Source organism: Arachis ipaensis, chromosome B8, assembly GCF_059453495.1.
Source record: "Arachis ipaensis isolate K30076 ecotype BB chromosome B8, ASM5945349v1, whole genome shotgun sequence".
In the NCBI taxonomy this organism is placed as follows: Eukaryota; Viridiplantae; Streptophyta; class Magnoliopsida; order Fabales; family Fabaceae; genus Arachis; species Arachis ipaensis.
In genome coordinates, this window is record NC_142443.1 from 136959602 (window position 1) to 136982925 (window position 23324).

A 23324-nucleotide genomic window follows, 5' to 3' on the forward strand; every position below is an offset into this window, starting at 1 on the left:
CACATCTGGGTTCTAAGTAATGTATTAAACTCTGAACGGTTGTGTGCTACATTCTGCAAGGCATCAAGCTAAAGGTTGCCAATGTGGACGCTTACATAGTAAACTTGGAGACCAAATTGGACCTCTCGGAGGGCATGCTCCTTCAGATCCTACAAATGATTTAAACTCACTATGAGGACTACCATAAGATTGTCATGGTTCTCAGGCCTAACAGGGAAAACGAAGGGACCGACGGTGCGGATCTCATAGGCCGTTGTGGTAGTTAGAACAGTGAGACTCTTTTTGGCGCAAACTCCTCTTTTTATTTATCTGGTTTGTTAGGTTACCTGGCATCAGAAATTGTGCTAGTTTCAACAACACTACCCAATAGACTGTCTATCTTTTGACTTGTTTTATCTAACTAGTGAAATCTTTGATGAATATCAAAATTACATATGTATTTTATGATTAGCCTTGTGGATGGGTTAATGTACCCTGGTTAGACACGGAAATTTATTCTAACTAAATAAAAGTTAATGATGTCAATTCTTCCTTTATTTTAGCTAAACCCATTCGGAGCTTCAATTTAGTAAGAAAGTTTCATGGTTTCAGTATTCTTTCACCCATCAACTCTCGAGTTGTAAACTACACATATCAGGAACAATATAATGCATTAAGCAGCTAACAATAAGGACGCAACGCATAATGAGAATGTCAATTTTATATTGCAGGGTATACATGGAAGTTGTTTTGGGAAACAAACAAGTTCTGCTCATTTGTCTTGCTGAATGTTGCTAACGTCATAGTAAAAATGAATACAAAGAAAAGTTTTCCATTAGCTACTCTATCCCATTCAAGCACATAACTTACCACAACCACAAACATATGGATCAATACACAAGCGAAATTAGCTAATTACTAGACAAAATTCCACTATGGTGTAGTTCCCAACAAAAGGAACTCCTCCTTCTAGACTTTAGTTATTGGTCAACGGGGTTGCAATGACACGCACGGTCTTGCTACCTCTTTGGCTTTGGTCTTCATCACCGGCCACCTACGAACCACATGGAAATTAGGATCAAATTCCTCACTTTATGTCAATGTTAGTGCCTGCATATGAAATGGATCATTATCATTTACTTAATCAACGGACCCACCAATCAATCCATTAATAAAGAGGGATATGCTAATTCAAACCAATACTCATACTACATATTTCTGTATGCCACACAATGAGCCCCACAAGGTTATTTAATCATTCATTAAACTCTACTTAGTATATTGAACTGGTTTGGCCAGAAAAATATTTGACGTCCATATAGCACATCATCAACACAAACTTTTCCAACTAGAAAGGTAAGTCACTGTACGTACCGGGCCATGGCTCTGTGATTCACTCTGGGGTACAATATCTTCTGTCGGGTCTTGGCTACATGTTGGCTGACTTGGTGGACTGCTCGGGCAACGAGTTCGGCGATGACCAACTATACCACAGGTGCTGCACTTGCGCCTCTTTCTTCCCCGACACCCAAAAGGCTCTTGAGCACGCCCAGTTCCCTTAGTCCGAACCGCAACAGGATCACGCACTCCTTCTTCGGAACCATCAATGCTACACCTACCGACAGTCCCAACACCATTCTTCATTTCCAATAAAGTAGTTTCTTCAATATCTTCTCTAAATAACTCTTGAAATCATTCTCTCGCATACACGCAACTCTTGCCAACCGCTTACAATGCTGCAGGAAAGCACCCACTCGGACCTTGTATATTGCATTCACATCCCCCTCTTCGTTCATGGGGGAAGACCCCTCCAGCTCAACTTTGGCAGTCTTCGACTAGCGTTCCAAGACTATGTTTTCTGGAAGACAACCTATGTCCAACTGCACCAACACCACAAGTATGTGCACACAAGGTATTCCGAACGACTCAAACCTCAGGCAACTACAAAAAAAGGAATCCTCTAAAAAATGGTGGGCAACAGTCCACCGGAATTATGGCCTACGATACTTTTGTGTCACATAAACTGTCCGATCATCTAATTTGTTGCACTCTACAATAGTAATCCGCACGCTTCTCTTCAATGCATCTCTAAAACACAGAAATATTTCCTTCGTGTAGTTCAGTGCACTTGACTTCTCTAGCTCTGGAAATTGAGTTTGGAGCACGGGGCTCCCATACAACGACCTAAAGTCAAGCTCCTCCTCATTATCCCTTAGGAAATTAACACACCGTTGGAAGTTCGTCACAAACTCTAAGATTCCGTATCGCCTCTCCACAAACCTCCCCATTTTCGCATGCAGTAACTCACATCGAGATGTTGTCATCAGCCCAGCATAAAAGCATCCGCGTATGTACGCCGTTGCCCATGACATCTTCTTAGCATATAAATCCTTTACCCACTCTACTTTCCACACCCTACATTCATCCATCATTGCCTCCCATTGCCTCTCAAACTCCTCAACCTCAACATCGGTCTAAGCAGAGTTGTGAAGCAAGGCTTACACACATTCACGGTTGCATTTTTCAGTAGGTTCCATGCACAAAGCCTGTGATGAGCCTCTGGAAACACTTCCTAAATGGCAAGCCGCATTGCTCTATCCCCATCAGTGATAACTGCGTTAGGCGCTTTCCTTCCCATGCACTCCAAAAACCTTCCCAACACCCACACATATGCCGCTTTTGTTTCAGAAGACACCATGGCTGCGCCAAAGACACATGTTTGGTTGTGGTGGTTCACCCCGGAAAACACAATCACCGGTAGATTGTACTTGTTTCGCTCATACGTCGGATCAAATGCCAAAACATCACCAAATATTTTGTAATCATGTTGACTACACCCGTCACTCCAAAACAGATCACACATTTGTTGTTCATCCCCAACCCGGTATCGCCAATACATGTTCTCATCTGTCCTTGCACAAGAATTGAAATACCGTAATGCGGCATTCACATCGTCGCAGTGCATTGCACGTTGCCACCTAACCACATTATACATATATCTCTTTTTGAACGGAACTAGGTTAAACCCTCACACCTGGGCAGCAATAGACTCATAAATTTTTGGAATTGAAATCCCAACTTGCCTCAAACTTTCGATGTGGGCTACATCAACATCTGATATTTTCCTGTAAGCTGGCAGGTATAACACAAACTTTGCTGGAAGAAGGTCATGGTTATGCTCATCCACAAAACGACACACATACCAACTGGTACTATCAGCTTTCCGTTTTATCCTCATCTCAGCCTGACACCCGCAACGGGTTACAACCTTGTGCTCCCTCTTCCGATCTTGCATCTCAAGTCATTTTCTATGTCTAAATCCTTCTCTATTGCACATGTACGTGTAGCGAACAATTTGACCCTTCCTATTCTTCATTTTCTTCCTTTGTTGCATGGCAAAACCCTTTGCTCGACTGTATTGCTCATAGAAACGACACGCCTCATCCGGGTTAGCGAAGTCCATCTCTAATATCTGTGCACGACTAAGCATTACATGTTCAGTACTGCCATTTTGCTCACCGTGTCGTTCATCCGGTGATTCTCCCTCCAACTCCTCTGCCTCTGTTTCCATCCATGTATCCACCGGCGTCTCCTACACAGAGACAAGCTGACTAGTTATGGTTACCGCTAACGATCCTAAATTACAATTACTATACAACCTACTAAATTATACACCAAAGCCACTCATACCATTGTATCACAATTTTCGCTATCCTCGGAGACGTTAAAATTCTCTTCATCATCTGCATCCAATTCGTGGATCGTTCTGCTACAAGAAGACATTAAAAAAATATTTTGCCTTGCCTCTGCTGCCCCAACTTCCCCCGAGACTCTGTATCTTGCAAAACCGTTCAGCAATACTGAAGCAAATTGAGCAAACAGAATGTTAGTTACGTCCGGAAAGAAGAACAAGGACAGACCATGAATGTGATGCCACCACCAACACTCCAAATTTAAACATGCTATACTTGCACTAATAATCATCTTCCTTGAAAATCACATCACAAAGTACCTTACTAAACTAACTCCCAAAATAACTCGGTATTCCATACCAATAAACTTTCCACAATCACAGCACCCTTAGGCTACGCAATAAAATTACTATACAAATTTATATTCTTCCATTAACGGTTAGACCCATCTACACCATCAAACCCACACCATCATCTAGGTTTCTAAGCAAAAACTTATTGCATCGACATACACTGTTCCAAACCGATGTGCCCCTCCCCCCATAATACCCACCGAGCATAGGCAAAATCTTACCAAAATCTAAATCACATTAAACATCATATAGGCAAGAGCTTACTGACCTTATCCTTCACCGGCATCCCACTTTGGTCTTCACTGAAATACGTCATTCCTCCTTCAACACAAAATGAACGCACTCCTTCGGAGCTGAACAACCCAACACTGGACCGCCGCATCCACTCTCTCACTCCATTTTACCTTCGATCTTACTTCACACTTGCAAAACTATTTCTTACAACAATCATATGGGTTTTCTCTAAATCGGCTCAAGCCCAAAACTTCGGAACTCATGCTAGCTATGCTGTTTAACAAGCTCCACTCCAACTTTGTTTTCACAGCCAGTCCTTAATGTAATTTTAATAGAATGCTTGAGGTTATTTTGGACTATTTGCCCTTCACTAATGGACAAATTTAAAACAACCTACTTAGTGGTACAATGAATACCATATTCCGCACATTCACATCGGTATACGGGATAACTTTCCATTACTATTTAGTATTTACTCCAAGATTTTGGAAAATAAAAAAAGGGACAAAAGAAGTTGGTAGTGTGGGCACGTGATTCCTTCATTTGGTGTGGCCTTTGTGTTACAATCGTTGCGCATCGTCTGTTTGGCTATTTATCTAGATACCTAATCATCAATACCCAACAAGCACCTGCCACGTTAACATTATACAATACTCTAAATTACTTTTAAAAAAATTCATTTTGATGTATTGTAAATATAAAATCGTTTTATACGTACATTTAATTACACAATGTCGAATTAATAAAAATAACTACTTTTATATTTACTGTATGAATAATAATTTAAAAGAACAATTATAATTATATAATTGTATAAATTATTTTATATTGTCAATGAATTATAATTAAATTAAAAAAAATATTCACTGCAAAATACAAGGATTAATTTCTTTATTAAATACAAGTTTTTTAAAGTTAAATGATTGATTATGAAATGTTTTTTTTATATAAAAAATTATATGAGATAATAACAATTTTATAATAAAATATAAAACAAAAAAATTAATTGACTAAATAGTAAATATACATTATGTTCTTTTTATAGAAAAGAAAAAATAAAAATAAAATTAATCAAGAAAAAACTTCTGATTAAGTAACTTTTTTAATACAAATAAAATTTAAACGTTTAATTTTTTTTTAATTGCGCAGACATTAAATATTGAACATATTAGAGCCCAAGACAAATACTTGGGGTTGCCCTCCATAGTTCAGAAATCAAAGAAAGCAACCTTTGGAGCTATCAAGGATAAAGTTCAGAAGAGGATTATGGATTGGAAAAGAAGTTTATTGTCCTCAGGTGGCAGGCACACGCTATTGAGAGCGGTGGGGGAAGCGATTCCTATTTACACACTCTCTTGTTTCAAGCTCCCGGACACGCTGTTAACTGAGATTCATAGCATGCTATCGCAATTTTGGTGGGGTCAAAAAGGCGCAGAACGAAGAATGGTTTGGATTAAATGGGATACAATGACGAGACCGAAGAAAGATGGAGGGTTGGGGATCAAAGATCTAAGGGCACAAATTTTGGCCTTATTGGGCAAGCAATGTTGGCGTCTAATGAAATACCCTAATTCTACACTGTCAAGAATGTTCAAAGCTAAATATTTCAGATATACAGATTTCTTACATGCAGAGATAGGAAGCATACCGTCGTGGGGCTGGAGAAGTGTTCTTGAAGGCTGCAAGGTGATTGAGAAAGGCTTGTTATGGAAAATAGGCTCTGGTGCTAATGTCCACATCTTCCATGATCCCTGGCTCCCACCACCATTACCCTTTAATGTCCCTCAAGCTGCAGTGACAATCCCACCGAATTTGCAAGTGTATTATGTTAGTGCGCTACTAAATCCTGATAGAAGCTGGAACAGAAACCTGATTGAGTCAATTTTTCAAGTTGATATATGCAATAAAATTTTTTCCATCAAACCAACAGAGGAGGAGGATGAAGTTAATTGATGCTGGACAAAATATGGTATATACAAAGTTGGGTCAGGATACAAAGTTGTTTATGGGTTCTTTCATTCTCCTACTTCATTGATGCCTCAGAACATACAGAACAACAGAGTATAAAATAGCATTTGGAAATTGAAATTACCTCATAAAATTAAGATTTTTTTTTATGGAAGAGTCTTCATGAAAAACTTCTGATTTTGCAACAAATCCATAGCCGGTTTGCATCCACCCCCGCCACTTGCCCAAGATGCATGCTGAAAGATGAATCAATTTCTCATGCCTTGTTCTAATTCCCTCTGTCTTCAATAATCTGGAGTCTAAACTTAATAACCCCTGACTTATGGCAGAGAGAAGAGGAGACCTTCATCAATTGGTGGCAACGAGCCTTATCTTGGGCAGCGGCTCAAATCGAAGGTAGACAAAAGATCCTCTTCATCGCGGCGCTGTGTTGGAGCACTTGGAAAGTGAGGAATAGGTGTGTCTTTGAGAAGCTAATAAGTCTAGCGCCGGAGCGCGTGTCATGCACGTGATAAAATTAAAATATTAATTTTAAGTTGTTTTGTTAAAATTAATATGAATTATAATAATTTGATTAATAAAAAAATAAAATATCATACATTATTCGATTTTTCTTAATCTGGTGTTAAGTGTATCAACTTTAATGTAGTTATTAATCGTTTTTATTAATCTACTCTAATGGCAAGCACGTGACGGCGCGACGGGTGGGCGGCGATGGCGAGCACGTGACGCACGACAGATTTGTTCTTTATGTCGTTGAGTGGCCGCTAGGTTTGTTCACTTAGTTGGATTTATGGCTGTTTGTGGGCTTGGTTGTAACAGGTAGCAGTTAGACCCAAATTATGATGAGTTTCATGATCCGGGTTAGCGGAAGAGGGGAATTCCTAGGTAGATTTATAAAAATATGTGAGGTAGTTAAATGGGTGAGTTAAGGAGTTCTTTGCTGTGATTGTGTTTGGAGTTGGGTTAAATGTGTTGTGTCTGTATTTGTGTTTGTAATATCTATTTAGTTTAATTTTTATTTTTATCATATGTTGTAGTTAATTTTAAAATATTTATCTAATACACCATGTGTTAATACTAAGAGTATTTTTTAAAAAGATATATACGTAAAAATAGATATAATATGATTATAGATATAACGTAAACAAATATATTAAATAAAAGGTTAAATCAATATGCTTACCAATGCATTTGTTAAGTTTCTTAAATTGGAGAATAAGTATGTATTTGATTGCTTGGTGATCACGTAGATAATTGAGTAATTGGGTTGCAAATTATGAAGATCAACCACAATGTAATGACCATTTCTCTCTGTTTTTGATCATGATATAAGTTCTCTTTTTCCGGTCAAGAATCCAATAATATCTAATTGAAAAAAAAACTGAATTAAAAGTATTAAATTAAGGACAAATAAATGAATAATATAATAAATTACTAATTTATTTTATACTAAACGATAAAACTAACAATATATTAATAAAATGATATACCTTTAAAAAGATCACAATAAAATTTTAAGCATTTGCATAAATTAAATGTTAAAATTTATGTTATCGATAAAATGATGCTATTATATAATTTTTTGAAAAAATTAAAATAAAAAAATAATTTTGTGTAGGTTAATATAACTTAACTACATACTAAATAAGTTAGACTATTCATTTATTTGTTTTAATATATAAGCATGAGTAAGAAAATTGAAATGATTGTTAGAAATTTTACGATCATTAGCTGTATTTATTATACGTGATTCCTTTTTAAAAGTTATTCTACACACTTGTGCAATTGAAAGATAAATTCTGCTTGATTTTTTAATCACAAAATTTGAGAAGACATATATCCTTTCTTCGATCAGATCATTCTCAAATATTTTTGCCAAATAGTTCTTGATTGAACAAAGAATTTTATCACACTGTAAAATAAATTAAGTATAAAAGCTATTAGCACTTATAAAGCTATTAAAAATATTTATAAACTGGATCCAGCATCACTTGAAAGAATTATGAAAAATAATCAACTAGCCTTATCATCCATTAGAACCATTTCTATGTAAGCCGTCTTGCTCTTGTCAAATTTGGATGGAACTTTCCATAATCTTATAATTCTTACCTTTATTTTCCAAACTTTTTCATCACATAATTTATCATAGGTAATACTATTGATAAAATCATAACTAGCAGCCATTAGGTATGAAAAATAAAAAACAGAAGAAAAACTATGTCTGAATTATGAATCCTCTAAATGATAAATAATTGTAAAACATCAGTATTACTCAATATATATATATATATATATATATATATATATATATATATATATATATATATATAGGCAATATTTTCAATGGAGATACTTGCTACAATTAGGTAAAAATTATGCCATTATATTTTATTAACCTTTATGATTAATTTAATGAAAATACTTTCTCGGTATATATATTATCTAAATATTTAAAGAAGAGAAAAAAATATAATACTAAATAAATAAATAATTGTCAAATAATATAGAGTAAAAATTTCATATTTTATAAAAAATGATATAATCTCTAATGTATTCATTATATAAAATAAGTAAGTTAAACGTATTATCAAAATTTAAACACAACTAAACATATTATTGAACGTGTAAAACTTTTAATAAATATTATTATTAATTTATTTGTACCTAATTATTAATTATTTTATTATTTATTTACAATAATTTTACATAATTGATTAAAACAATTGTCTTATAAAAATAATATTTATTATATACAATTTTTTTAACTTAATTATTTTTTCCTTAGTTATAATGAGAGCAAATAAAAAAAATAACTTAAAAACCGAAAAAGAAAGAAACTTCATATTCAAAAATTTAAAAATAACATATTAAAAAAAAATAGCCGTAATATATAAATTGAGACAACAATTTAAATTTAAATTAATTTAAAACTAATTTAATCAAATACTAATATTAGAACTAAATTATTTAAATAATATTTAATCTATTCTAGTCCTTAGACATGTATAGATTAGAGTCATTCTCGTAACGACAATCAACTAAAATAACATCATAAGTTCAAACATTTAGAATTTATACAAATTTAGACCATCTCCTTATTAAATAAGCTTCATTATTCGCTATCACAATGCAGCAAGGTATAAAATTTTCACACCGAGAAATTAAAATGACCTTTATTTTCCTTAATGACATTGCATTGATGCAAAAAAAGGCCGATAATTTCTGAAAAAAAAAGCTGTTATAAAATTATTTTAATTACAAAAAGTTTAAAATAAGAAAATTTGAATATATTTACCAATTATTGAAATTGCATCTCCGAGTTTGACACGAATTTATCAAAACCGAACTTAAATTGAGGAAATTCAATCTCATTATGTGCTATACTTTGAAAATTTTCGGGCAGATGTAGAAAGCATAGAGGGGATGGAACCTGAACTTGGTCTACAAAACTCCGTGAAAACAATTCCTCAATAAAAAATCGAGCTCCTCCTAAGAAAACTAACTTTACCCACATTCCATTAAGTTGGTCATAATATGTGAGTAGATCCAACCATCTTTTGGTAAAATAGAGTTTACTGCCATTCGTTAGACGCTTACATCTATGTAATTAGAATCCGAATCAGTGAATACAACTTGAGATAATATTTGATGGATGTAGTGCATTATAAACGATTGCGGCAAAAGACAATCGCACTGGAACATTAGATGAAAAGAATAAGTTCAAGTAAGAACAATCATTAAATTATCAAATGAATAATATAATAGAATGAATATATAAAAATACTATAAAAAATTATAAATTGTACCTTAAAGGATCAACTTGGATGAAAAATGAAGAATATATTCTTATTCTATGAAATAGTCAAAGAAGAATAATAAATTAAAAAAAATGAGTTGACTCTCAGATCTAGGCTCACGAACCACAAAAAAAACTATATATAGCCTTTATTAAAACAAAAATAATTATATAAATTAGTTATTATTAAATTAATTTTTTATTATTTACGTTATACATCATATATTTACCGTGATTGAATAAGACATTATCATATCATATACATTTTTATTATGATTAAAATCATAGATTTTTGTTTTAATTTTTTAAGGTAGATATCGATATTAACTTGTCGGAAATTATGATTAATTTAAAATTATATTAGAATGATTGAAAATTAAAATTATTGACAATTAACATAATTATGTATTAAATATTGATTTGATGTATAATTAAAAAAATTTATTGACAATTAACATAATTATGTAGAGAATAAAATATAGCAACTAAAATTAAATTTGTTAACTAATTGAAGTTAGGTAGGCAATGTTTGGCAATTATTTTTAGCATTTAATTATTGATATCTATTATTATTATTATTATTATTATTATTATTATTATTATTATTATTATTATTATTATTAATGGGTCACCATTAAATTAACAACTTGCCACTAATAAAATTATTGCATAATAAATGAGAATTAATTAGAATTGTATCAATATAATTAAAATGATTAAAAATATTTTCGATTGATAATTAGTTTAATAATGCATTAAATATTGATTTTATATAATTATAATAAAGATATTTTTTAAAATAATTTTAGAATTGAGAATAGTACTTTCATTTTAGAGAAAAAAATAAATTTATGAGAAATTGACACCTCATTTTAATCAGTTAAAAAAAAAACCAAATTTAAATATATTAAGTAGATAGATAGATTTTGCATAATTTAAAAAATATGTTTTCTAAAAAAAAAAGAATTAGTTTTTAGATTAAAAATTAGTTTTTTACTTGAAAAACCGATTTTTTTTCATAAAAAATCAGTTATTTTTAAAATTAATTTTTATTTTAAAAATCAATTTATTAATTTTATAATCGATTAATGGTTAATTTTATTATTTAAAATTAGTTTAATTTATTAACCTAAACAAAATTTTTTGTTAACCAAAATTAAATTTAGTTTTTTAGTTAACTTTAACTATATGCAATCAAATGTATTTTATTAATAGAGATTGTCTTATCTTAATTTAGAATGGACAATAATCGAATTAAATATTTACCCAAAATACTCGTATAAATGACCAACTTAAGGCTAGCCCACTCAAAAAAAAAAAAACAAAAGGGGTTGAAAATCACGTTAAGAAAACAAGGAGTTTACAATTTTCAAATGGCAAGTACTAAAGCGTTTAGAATAAAATAGGAAGCATATGTTTTTAGAAAATGACTTTAAATAAATGCCATTAGATTAAATACATGTATAAATAAATAAATGGAGGCAAAATAATGTATGAAACACAAAACGTGTAGACCGAAGAAGTCCCCTCACACGGAAATTTGGAGAAGAGAGTGACTCATTCTCTCTGACCCCAACTTTTAAAAAATAGGAAAAAGGAAAAAAAAAAAAACTATTTTGTTTTTTTATTAAACATAACTATTATGGAAAGTAGCTATCAGTGGCCAAATTAACACTCATTGGAATGTTTTGTCTATTCCTCTGTTCTCTCTCTCTCTCTACTAAACACCCATGGGTCATTGTTTCTTCATCTGATCCAACATAAGCAGAACAAGAGTGATTAATTAAAAAAAAAGAAGAAGAAGATGAAGTTGTTGGGTAAGAACCACACGAGCAGCGACAAGAAGAAGAACTACGCAGTGAAACTGAATCAATTGAAGCTTGACACAGGACTGTTTGGAGCAAGAGGAAGGGTTCTAACCGCCGCAAATGACAAGGTTGCCATTCAGATTGTTTCAGAGACATCAACGTCGTCTTCTACGAAGAAGAAACCAAACCCTCCTCCTCCTTCTTCTTCTAAACAACCTCTCTCATCACTTCTCATGATTCCGTTTCATCGGAATCCAAAATCACGATGCACTCACACCACTCCCGCTACAAGATTCCTCAGCTCCACCACAGCAACTTCTTTCACGTGGGACGCACGTGACCTCTCCAATTTCCATCTTCTCCTCAGCTCTTCACATGCCTTAGACATCGCATTTGATTTTCATGTCTTATATGTAACAACTCCAATCCTAGTCACGATTAGTATATCTATGTCGTACAATTGGTCTGAAATTTAATATAATTTAAGATGTGTGTGTTAATTATATAATTATCTTAATTGATATTTAATTATGAAATGCAGGGAGAGGGTGTAGTGGGAGAATCCGACGGCGAAATGACGGTGGTCGGAAAAGCTTCGACGATCGTTGCCGTGGAGGAGGAGATGATGAAGAAGACGGAGTCCAATTCTTCTTCTCATTGGAATCTTCAAAGAAAGCTTCCAATCAAATTGAGGGTCAATGGCTTATCCATCGAAGCCTCCCTTTCGGTACGTTCCATGTTCATTTTCCTCAATTTTTACTTTCTAGTTCTATGAATTATTTATTTTTCTAAATTATACAGTAACCGACATTGATATAGATATAAAATATTTATACGCATAAATTTAAAATTTTTACTACATATATATATATAATATAAAATATTTTTATAAATAAATGGTAGTGATATTATGATATTTATTAATATTAAAATATAAATTAATTTTTATTTTTTTAATTATATAAAATATTTAAAATAATTTTTATTTTAATAATTAATAATATATATTATTTTTAAATTTATTTTAATAATATATGTTCAGAATAAGGTTGGATACGCTGATAAGTAATGGTTTAAATATGTTTGAGCGTGTCTAGAATTTTTTTTTTGTTTTTTATTAAAACATAGTTGGACACAAAAAATACGTATTAAGAATATAATAATTTTTTTAATAATTTTTTTATAATAGATTAATTATATATATTTAGTGAAAATATATCGAACTTGTTAGAAGTATAATAATAAGTTTTTTAATTTTTTAATATATTGAAAATATATATATAAAAAGTTAATATTTAATTTTTTATCAAATATTTTTCTTTTGTAATACTATTAAAATATGTTGTTAGGACACATACTAATAAGATACATTATATAAAATTATATTTATACCTTAAGTGCATTTATTGGGCAATCCAATTAAATAAGCACACTCACAAAAATGAAAGCCAAGCAAATTTGTTTCAATTTTTTGAGAAAGATAATCTTAATTTTTTTTTAAAACATTCTCTAACTAAAAATAAAATGAATTTAAAAGATTAATGTTTTTAAAGTTGACACAAAAAATCAATTTTTATAAATAAAGATTGTCTTGAAAATCAAGTAATAATTTTGTCCCTCTTTACACAACGTTACAACTTACAACCTCAAGTCCTCCAAGAAAATAAATTAGTACAACCTCGTAAAAACAAATGAGTTTATGCCCTATGTTGTGGTTAATTTTTTTGTATATTGAAAAAATTTTGGTGTAATACTCAATCATTGAATTTTATGGTATTTTTTAAAATTGTGGAAATAGTACAATATGCTCCTTTGTATTGTATATTTTAAATTAAAATATACAATACAATGGAGCATATTATCAATAAAAGGGACATATTATACTGTTCACACAATTTTAAAAAACATCATAAAATCCAATAATTGAGTATTACACCAATGGTATAGCAAAATGTAAAAAAATAAACGCTATGTTGTTGCATCAAGTCATTAATTGCATAGAGTTCATCCCTATTACATCATTTCTCTCCAAAGTCCAAATATTCTTCCAAATAAAGTTTATTTGACCCTGATTCTAGAAAAACTTGTATTATTATTTAGCAAATATGTATTCTAAGATACATATTAATAACGATTGAAATTTTTTTATAAAAAATATATAAAATTTAAATTTTTTATTAATAATAAATTTAATATATATTTTTTAGGACACATATTAGTTCATGGGCTTAATAAAAAAAAGGAAAGTTTTTATATATTTAATGAACTTAATGCATAATAAATCTAAAATTTTGTATTTATATTATCTTTAACTAGTTTTATTAGAATTCCTTTTTATTTTTCAAAAATATTATATATGTATACAAAATATTAAGGACAAAATTTATTACTATATATTTGCATATATAAATGTGTTGTTCCACATTTTTTAATGTACATTTTATATTTCAATACATACAAATAACTAATTTATGAACTAATTTTTTTTACACATATTATAATTATTTATATTTGGTAATCCATGCATGTTTGGTAAATTATATCTTTTCCTTGCAATAAACGCGCGTGTCAACAAAGGAAGGTGCAAATCTATTGGCATGAACTTAAATTTCACGACGACGATGAGCAATAATTATGACTTTTGATCCCATCAAAAACGTAGTAAGCAAAATAATTTTTTAATATTGATTCTCAATTTAGTATTATTTCTTGCCGTTTCACTGTGGACAATAAAATTTTAACTTTCACATATATATTGACGGTGATTGATGAATTGAGGGAGTAAAAAGACAAGTTGATGTTTATATGTATGTTTTGATCCAATAAAATTTGAGAAAATAAAAACTTCGTTAAGAAATTTATTAAACTTTAATGACTTTTAAGAGCCATGTATATTTAGTAATCTTTCGTTAAGAAGTTATTTCGTTGACTTAGGTATATTTTATACTAACTAATTTAGATTAGTATTTGTCCGTTTAAAATTTAAGTAAGTGTTGGGATTTGAATCTAACCTTGTATATAAGATTGTGTTCGTTTATATATACGAGACACTAAGACAAAAATACAAAAACATAAAATTATATTTGACAGATAAAATATAAATAGAAATATTATATTCAGAATTAATATATTTTATATTTTTCTTAATAGAAAAAACACGTAAATATTAATAAAAGATACAATTTATTTTTTATTTTTTATTATTTTTATCAATTTTTTATAATTATATATTTTTTAATTCTTTTGTTATAAAAAAAATAAATTAAATTTTTATAACCTTTATATTTCTATCTTTTTGTATTTTTGTCCAAATTCTTATGCTTGACAAATTAGTACTTAAAGATAAGGTGAAAACAAAAATATATTTAAAAAAATTTAAATATATTAGTATATTAATAGTTCAGTAAATTTTAATTATTAAATTTAATTATATATATTTTTTATAATTAAAATAAATGATTAAAAATCACTGAAATAGTAATATATTGGTACACTTAAAATTTTTTCTAATATTTTATACTAGTTAATGAATGACTTTTGGTAGGTCTCAATGAAGTTAATGAAGATGAAGAATTCTGAGGATGACTCGGCAAGACCAATTAAAAACTCGGTTGAGCCAAAGAGACACGCCATCATAGAAAGAGTGAAGTATCTAACAAGCTTGACCAACAGGGGCAAAAACGGAAAACTACATCACACAGGGATTGGAACGGAACAAACGAGTCCATACGAGTCAGATGGATCTCCCGTGTTTGACTCAGATGACTCGTCCGAGTCCACATCAAGCAGTGGGAGTAGTGGTAGTAATAATAGTAGTATTATAATTGAAAATGATCAAAACTCGGGGTCCAGACTCGGTAAAAGTAGTAATAAAAATGGGTGTTGCGAGAGTGAGAGGTTTATGGGGTCATCGGCGCCAAGGACGCGTTTGGATGGAACAGCGAATAGGAGCCGGTTGCAGTTGTCACGGACTAGAAGCTTCACTGAATTTGGATCCAATACAATCACAACTAAACAACAATTTCAACTCACGACTCGTTCAAGTGCTCTCACGGTATGTAATTTAACTATATTAAATTATCAAATAAATTTTAATTATATTTTATATACAAATCTCGTCATCTAAATAGTCACCATTTGGTAAATAGTCAATTTATTCCATAAAGATTATGACATAAAATTAAGGGCCAATTTAAATAGGTTCAAATTTTTTTTTTATAATTTTTAATTTACGAAAAGTTATAGTATTAATATTTGATATAATTTTTAAAATTAAATTATAATTTTTAAGAAACTATTTAAGTGTTTATAAAAAAATTAAAAAATGACTTCGCTGATAATAAAATTTTTTTTAAAATTAAATTCTAAAATGATTCCTGAGATTTACAAAATTTGATCTCTGACTTACTAATTGTATTATTTGCGTCCCTAAAATTGTAAAAAATGCATCTATTTGGTCCTTCACCTCATTTTTAGCCATTTAACCATATTGCCGGCAATGACATGGAAAATGAATACCACACTGGAGCTTGCCTCTGCCGCTCTTGGGCCCTGATCCCGCTGGAGCTTGTCTCTGCCTTCAGCATCTTCCCGGAGCCCTTCTAGACTCTTCTCGACGTCAACTGTGTTTCGCAGGACACCATCTCACCATTTTCGCAATTCGCGGCGGCGCCTCCCAAGCCTTCTTTTCCAGCAATTTCCAACTCGACAACGGCACCATCATGCTTGAACTCGACGCCACAACGTTTGCCGAACAGGAATTATAGCCCGATCAAGATGGTTCCGGCTTGATTCCAGAAGGAGATCACGAGTATAATCATAGCTAAAAAGCTCGCCCTTCTGTTGGATCAGCTGCATTGGAGGAAGAGAGAGCCCACATAATATTATTATTGTAGACAAATGTGTTAGGACAGTGCGTGTAGGTATTGGAAAATACAGAGTAGGTATAAGAGGAAAAATCAAGCGACGTAGAGGCATATATGAATCGCGAGAAGAGTATGTCATCTTCAACAAGACCTGTGATAAGCATGAAGGCCTGCATTTGGCGAAGATGGCTCTTATTTGAGCAACGGCGGAGGTAAGCTCTGATGGGATTAGGGCCCAAGAGCGGCAGAGGCAAGCAAGCTCCAACATGGTACTCATTTGCTGCGTCATTGCCGGCGGAAATGAGGCGAGAGACCAACTAAATGCATTTTTTACAATCTCGGGAAGTAAATGGTGCAATTGATAAGTCAAAGACTAAATTAGTACAATTCGAGAATCTCAGGGACCACTTTGATAACTTATTTATAAGCTATTTTTAATATAAGTATTTATTATTTAAATTATTTTTTTAAAATGAGCTTAATTAAACTGTCTACCAAACTAAGTCTAAGTATATGTTTGGTTTAGCATTCATGAACGCACGTTAAAAAGTCTTGGACGCTAGACTAAACTTATTTGGATGATTTTTTTTAACATGATTTTTACCCTCAAATGTACCTTGAAGTAAAATTTTGTAGTTTTTGCTTTCAATTCTTACTATTGAGAATTGATTTTAAAATTTATTCTCTCAATTATCCTTCTTCACCTTCTTCCTTTTATACAGTCATCTTCATTTTATTTCTTAACTATCTTTTTTTATTTTTCTCATTTGTTCTATATACAAGATTATCTTATTTTTATTTTTAAATTATCTTTTTTCACCTTCTTCATCTTCCATCTTCATTTTATTTTATGTACCTTATTGTTATTATTGTTTAATTTTATAAATTTATTTATCTTTTATTATTATAGTTTATAATTATTAGACATTTTAAATATAATATACATATAATATTTAAGAAAATATTTTATATAATAATAAATTATAATTTAAAATTTTATAATATAAAAATTGTTAAAATAATAATATTAAAATCTTAATATAATTATTATTTTTTTAATAATTTTACATCTAAAAATAATTTTAGTCATTGTTATTTAAATAATATTTTATTAATTATAATTACTTTTATATTAATGTATCCAACCATAAATCACCTCGAAATAAACTCAATTTAAATCAAAATCAATTTTAATATAATTAAATCAAATCAACTCCAATTTACAAAAATTAAACCAATCACACGCTAAGCTCTTGCGAAAACAAATAAGATATGCTTTGTCTCTTTAAAAGTAAATAATGTGCGATAAAGTGCAACGCTCGTTATTTAGAGTAAAAAATATTTAAAAATAAATTATAAAAAATGTTAATCCATTTCGTAAAAAATAAAAGTGCAATATTTTTGAATTCTAAAGTTTAAATTCTAATTTTTAAATTAAAAATTTTAAATTTTAAATTTTAAACTATCAATTTTAAAAATATAAATCTAAAATATTAATATAAGATATAATGAATAAAAAGCTAACATTGATTAATAAAAAGTACAATATTTTTATTTGGTAAGAAATATTTAAGAATGAACTGTGATAAAATATGGCAAAATTTAAATGGTAAAAAATATATCTTAAATATTTTATCAAATATTATTTATATTTTAAGCATTATGTATATATATTTTTTATTTTCTAAACACTAAATTATCAACACTATCATTCTTTTAAATTAAATTAGTAGTTTACTTTTGTCCTCCTTATTCTTTTTAGAGCGGTCCCCTTCATAGGCTTCATTCCCTGTTACAGAATGCAATTACATTGAGCAACGAATGTTACTTTTCTAGAGGAGAGATGTTATTTAATAAGGTGAAAGATTTTAATATAGAGTAAGAATGTAGAAATACAAAGAGAGGTTGTAACTTTCTTTTATTTAAGGAGTGTGAATTTATTTAAATTATATTTATATTATAATTAATATTAAACGAAGGAGAGTCATAAAATAATAGATGAGTTATCTCTGTTCACATTATACCACTTAGGTATATCTTTTTTTTCAAATCTTACATTAACACGAGATGCTGGTAAAACATTTTAGATAAGCATAAAATTTAACTTGTCGTCTTTACTCACATACTCAATTATATAATAAAATTAAACCTCACTTATATGCATTTTTTTTTTAATACTCATCCCAATCTATGAGTAATTCTTTTGAAAAATCATAAGGCTCTTTTAAAAAATATACCTTTTTCGATTTTTAATATTTAATTTTGTGAGATTGGTTAGTATCTCCGTTAATGATATCTTTACAAAATATGTTTATGTGACAAGTTAGTCACTAATATATCCTCTATTTAATTTTTATAAATAAAAATAATTTAAAAATCACTAATATTTCTCAGTTTTATACAATAAATTTAATCAATATATTTAAAAAATGTAATAAAAAGAAAACAAAACGGCCCAACAATTATTCCAAAAGACAATGAGATTCCTAACAAAAAAGAATTTGTCAATTCTAATTGGTTTTTAACAGATAAATCAACAGTTTAACATGTCACGTAGACTTATTCCATTAATATCGAGAGAAAAATATCGACAGAAGGGCTAACCAGTCTCACAAAAATAAAGATTAAGGATCGGAAATAATTTTTTTTTTTTAGTCTTGAAATAATTGTGAGGAACCATTTAAGAATTTTTTTTTCTTTTCATTTTTTTTTTCACAAGAAACTCTATAGCAAGAATTAAGAAGTATTTATTGAACACTACAGAGTTTTGTGTTACCTAAAAATTTAATGTGGATGTTGAACTCTGCAGAAATCACATGAAGTTTCTTCACATTCACGCTATGAAGACAAGAATTGCAGTTCAAGCAGATGGAAAAGCAAAGAGATTTCAAGCAGGGATGGGAAATTAAAGCTGAAAACAAACGTGTTCTTAGCTTCCTTTGACCAAATGAGTGAACAAGCCTCTGGCGACAGTGCTTGCACAGTGTTAGTTGCCCTCATAGCACACTGGCTCCACTCCAACCACAACATGCCAACAATGTCCCAATTTGACCACCTCATCACACAAGGTCAACTTTATATCTACTTTACTTTTGCCTATTTATTAACATGTTAAGACAAAAACGCTATGTATAGTATCTGTCTCTACTGTCTCCCAATTTATTTCTGTTTCTTAATCATTCAGTATAATTATCCTAAGACATTTTGCAGACAAGATCTAAACTTGTTAAATTTATAGAATTGTCTTATTTACATATTGTATATATGGTATTGAGTACTGATAATCTTACTTGTATTTGTGTTAACATAGGTTCCTCTGAATGGAGAAAACTATGCAGGAGTGATTACTACTTGAATCTATTCCCTGACAAGCATTTTGACCTTGAGACAGTCCTAGAGGCCAATTTGAGACCCATAATTGTTGTACCACAAGAATCATATACAGGTTTTTTCTCCCCAGAGAAGTTCCAATGCTTGAAAGGTGCTATGTCCTTTGACCAAATTTGGGATGAGATAAGAACCAAGGTGGATGAAAATCATAACAAGCCAAGAATATACATAGTGAGTTGGAATGACCATTTCTTTGTTCTAAAGGTAGAAAAGGATGCTTACTATGTCATTGATTCATTGGGGGAAAGGCTCTATGAAGGGTGCCAACAAGCATTCATATTGAAGTTTGATGAATCTAGTGTTATGTATGGTGCTTCAAGGGGAAACATTGTTGGCGGCAGCGGCGGCAATGGTAGTGGCAGAAGATTCGAGGCGGTTTGCCATGGAAAAGAGTGTTGTAAAGGGTTCATCAAGAGGTTTCTTGCTGCTATACCAGTTAGGCAACTAGAGAAGGAAGAGAAGAAAGGGAATGTTTCAAATCCATTTCTTCACAGGCAATTGCAGATTGACTTCCATTATAGCACCATTTCATCAACTTCTTCTGCTATTAGGCATTAAAACCTGTTCTGTAGTTGTTTTAGGATACAAAACAAGAACTGGGATAGTAAACACAAAAAGGTTTGCTTTTGCGAGTTAAGTCCAAAAGTGGTCCCTAAAATTGGTAATTTGTACCAATTTGGTCCCTGAGATCCCAATAGTCCCTTGTATTCTGAAAAATGCATCAAATTAGTCCTATTTTTCGAATTTTTGAGACTAAAGTAATACGATTGATATCCCAGAGACCAAATTTGGGCTTAACTCACGCTTCTGCTGTCTTTGTATTTTGGATAAACAGAAAATATAGAAAGAGAGAGAGAGAAAAAAAAAGACTTGCCAATTCATCCTCCACTAAAATTCAGATTGAAGTTGCTATTTACATAACTCATTACTACTGTAACATTATATTCCTAATAATATGGACATACAAAGTAAGCATATAACAGGAAAACATCAGTCTAGAAGCCTCAATTTCTCAAACTACATCCATAGATTCATCCAATTGAAACTCCAATCTCTCATTTCCTTAACCTTCAACTAATTTTCAAAACTAAAAGCTAGTACTATTGATGGGGCCTAAGCCTAACCTCAATGAAAGATCACACTTGTTTGCGCACGGCGTGGTTTGAACAGGATCACCATTAGCCACAAGTTTCTGAGCAACACCCATAACTGGAGGTCCGAAATCCTTAGCATTTGATTTATGTGAGGCTTTGAAACCATGTTGGGACTCTTCCAAACGAATGTTGTTGTTTCCATGGTAATAAAGGGGATAAACTGAAGACAACCTTGGTGGATGCGGCGACAAACACTGTTTCTTATTGCTGCTACTAGTTGCTGTTGTGTTTGTTGGACCAGCATTCTTAGACACATGATATGGTTTTGTTGCATTATCCCTTGTATTAAAGTTTTGTGGTGTGTGATGAATAACATTGGGAGCTTGTTCTTTGCTATGACTAAGATAACACCTTGGCTTGTTTCTTTGACTCCTTGGAGTTCTAGTTAGGGAGCATCCCAAATTTAAAGCAGCTGAATCATAACCAAAATAACACAATGTAAAATCATTCATACAGTGCAGTTATCTTCACGTGAAGTTAATAGCTAGAGCCGTTAGATGACAAACCTGTCAAATTATTTAACGACTCTCACAGCTAAATAATAATAATAATAACATATACCTTCAATGCAAGGTTGCAAATACTTTCCATTTCCATTTCCAGTTTCTGTAATCTCATCTCGTCGGATTATTGTGTCAATGGCTTCATTAGTTCTAGCCAAAACTGTTCTGAAGTCCATGTATTCGTGCTAAAACAATGGCAAACATTAAATAAAAATAAATAAATATTAGTATAATATAATAAATTAAAACAGGATTCACAAATTGCTGAAAATAAATTAAAAAAAAAATGGGAAAAGGAAGAAGAGGGTTTTAATTTATTTACCTGAGAGTTGGCTTTAGAGTACAAAATCTCTTCAGCTTTGAGAACAACAATAGGGAGCTTTTCTTGGTACTCTTTGTTCTTCTTAGTGGCAGAGCCATGTATCTCATCAACCACCCTAATTTAAATAATAAAATCTATGCATTATACAAGGCATAAAAAGAAAAGAAAAGAAAAGAAGAAAGAGAAAGAGGAGAACCTGAAAATTTCTTGAATGAGAGTTCCTCTAAGAGGTTGGTGTCTTTCACTGTGCCAACCTCTTCTCACACAATCAAACTGCCTGGGGCTTGGTCTTCTCATCTTATGCTTATTATTGGAGAGAAACAAACACAAACACAAACACCTTCCTTTGTTTCATCAAGAGAAACAAAAACAAAATGCCTCAACACACAAACCCTGTGCGTCACTCTTTGTGCACAAGTGTGTGTTGTTGTACCATCACATCTATCATCTATTAAATGACAAAAATAGGGGAAAACACCATATATAGAGTAAATTCTTTTTTAAAATAATTGAAAATGAGTTTTTTTTTTTGTACTTTTTATTTTTAGATGATAAAGAAGAGATGAGCTTGTGTTCTCCTCGTAATCAGCCCTATCAACTTTCAAGTTGAGTCAAATAGTCAGAAAAATAGTAGCTAAAATTTTGATTTAATTTTTAAAATTTTTTGATATTATAATTTTAAATAAATTAATTAATTTTATAAAATTTATGATTTCACAATTTAAATTTTGTTAAAAATGTATATTTTATATATTTAATTTATTTTAGGTAAAATTTTAATTTTTTTACGACATTAATTTGGTCTAATACTAAAAGAAGTGGGGATTATTTTTTGTTTTTTTTGTTTTAGTTTTTTTTTTTATAAAATTTTATTTTAATGTATTAACATAAAAAGCAAAAGTTGTACTGTATTATTTATTTATTTATTATTTAATTAGATTTATATATTTAGATCATTTTTAAAATAATAATTTTTTTACTTATATAATAATACATAATTAGATATTAAATATTTGATATTGATTATATATGAATGTTAAATCCTTTTTTAAATACTAAAAAGATAATTGATTTTTTAGTCTTGTAAAAATTTTTTAAATATTTTTTTGTATAAAATTATTTTTAGGAAAAATTAAGAACTAACTTATCATTTTATAAGAGGGTATTATAAAGTAATTTATCATACGTAAAATTGGCTGAATATGATTTTAAAAAATTGAGTGAAAATGATATAATAATAAATTGGATGGATGGAGT

At 30.5% G+C, this 23324-nt stretch overlaps 2 protein-coding genes and 1 pseudogene across 3 annotated transcripts; 1 reads left to right on the plus strand and 2 right to left on the minus strand.

Annotated features, from left to right (window-relative positions):
* Positions 1-955: 955 nt before the first annotated feature.
* On the minus strand, positions 956-3535 carry LOC148549975 (protein FAR1-RELATED SEQUENCE 5-like; annotated as a pseudogene).
* Positions 3536-11676: 8141 nt separating this feature from the next.
* Positions 11677-20982, plus strand: LOC107611696 (uncharacterized). Of its 2 annotated transcripts, none has more exons than XM_088497525.1 (5): positions 11677-12246; positions 12375-12560; positions 15378-15887; positions 19508-19766; positions 20009-20982. In XM_088497525.1, the coding sequence occupies exons 1-5, from the start codon at positions 11830-11832 to the stop codon at positions 20644-20646; spliced, it is 2010 nt and encodes a 669-aa protein (XP_088353651.1). In that variant the 5' UTR covers positions 11677-11829; the 3' UTR covers positions 20647-20982. The 2 variants fall into 2 exon arrangements, with proteins under 2 accessions (XP_088353651.1, XP_088353652.1); XM_088497526.1 differs by having other exon boundaries at positions 11684-12246; positions 15390-15887.
* Positions 20962-22520, minus strand: LOC107613795 (histone acetyltransferase). Its single transcript, XM_016315950.3, has 4 exons — positions 22264-22520; positions 22068-22182; positions 21804-21930; positions 20962-21654 (listed from the first exon to the last, which is right to left on the minus strand). The coding sequence occupies exons 1-4, from the start codon at positions 22362-22364 to the stop codon at positions 21176-21178; spliced, it is 822 nt and encodes a 273-aa protein (XP_016171436.1). The 5' UTR covers positions 22365-22520; the 3' UTR covers positions 20962-21175.
* Between the last annotated feature and the right edge of the window lie 804 nt (positions 22521-23324).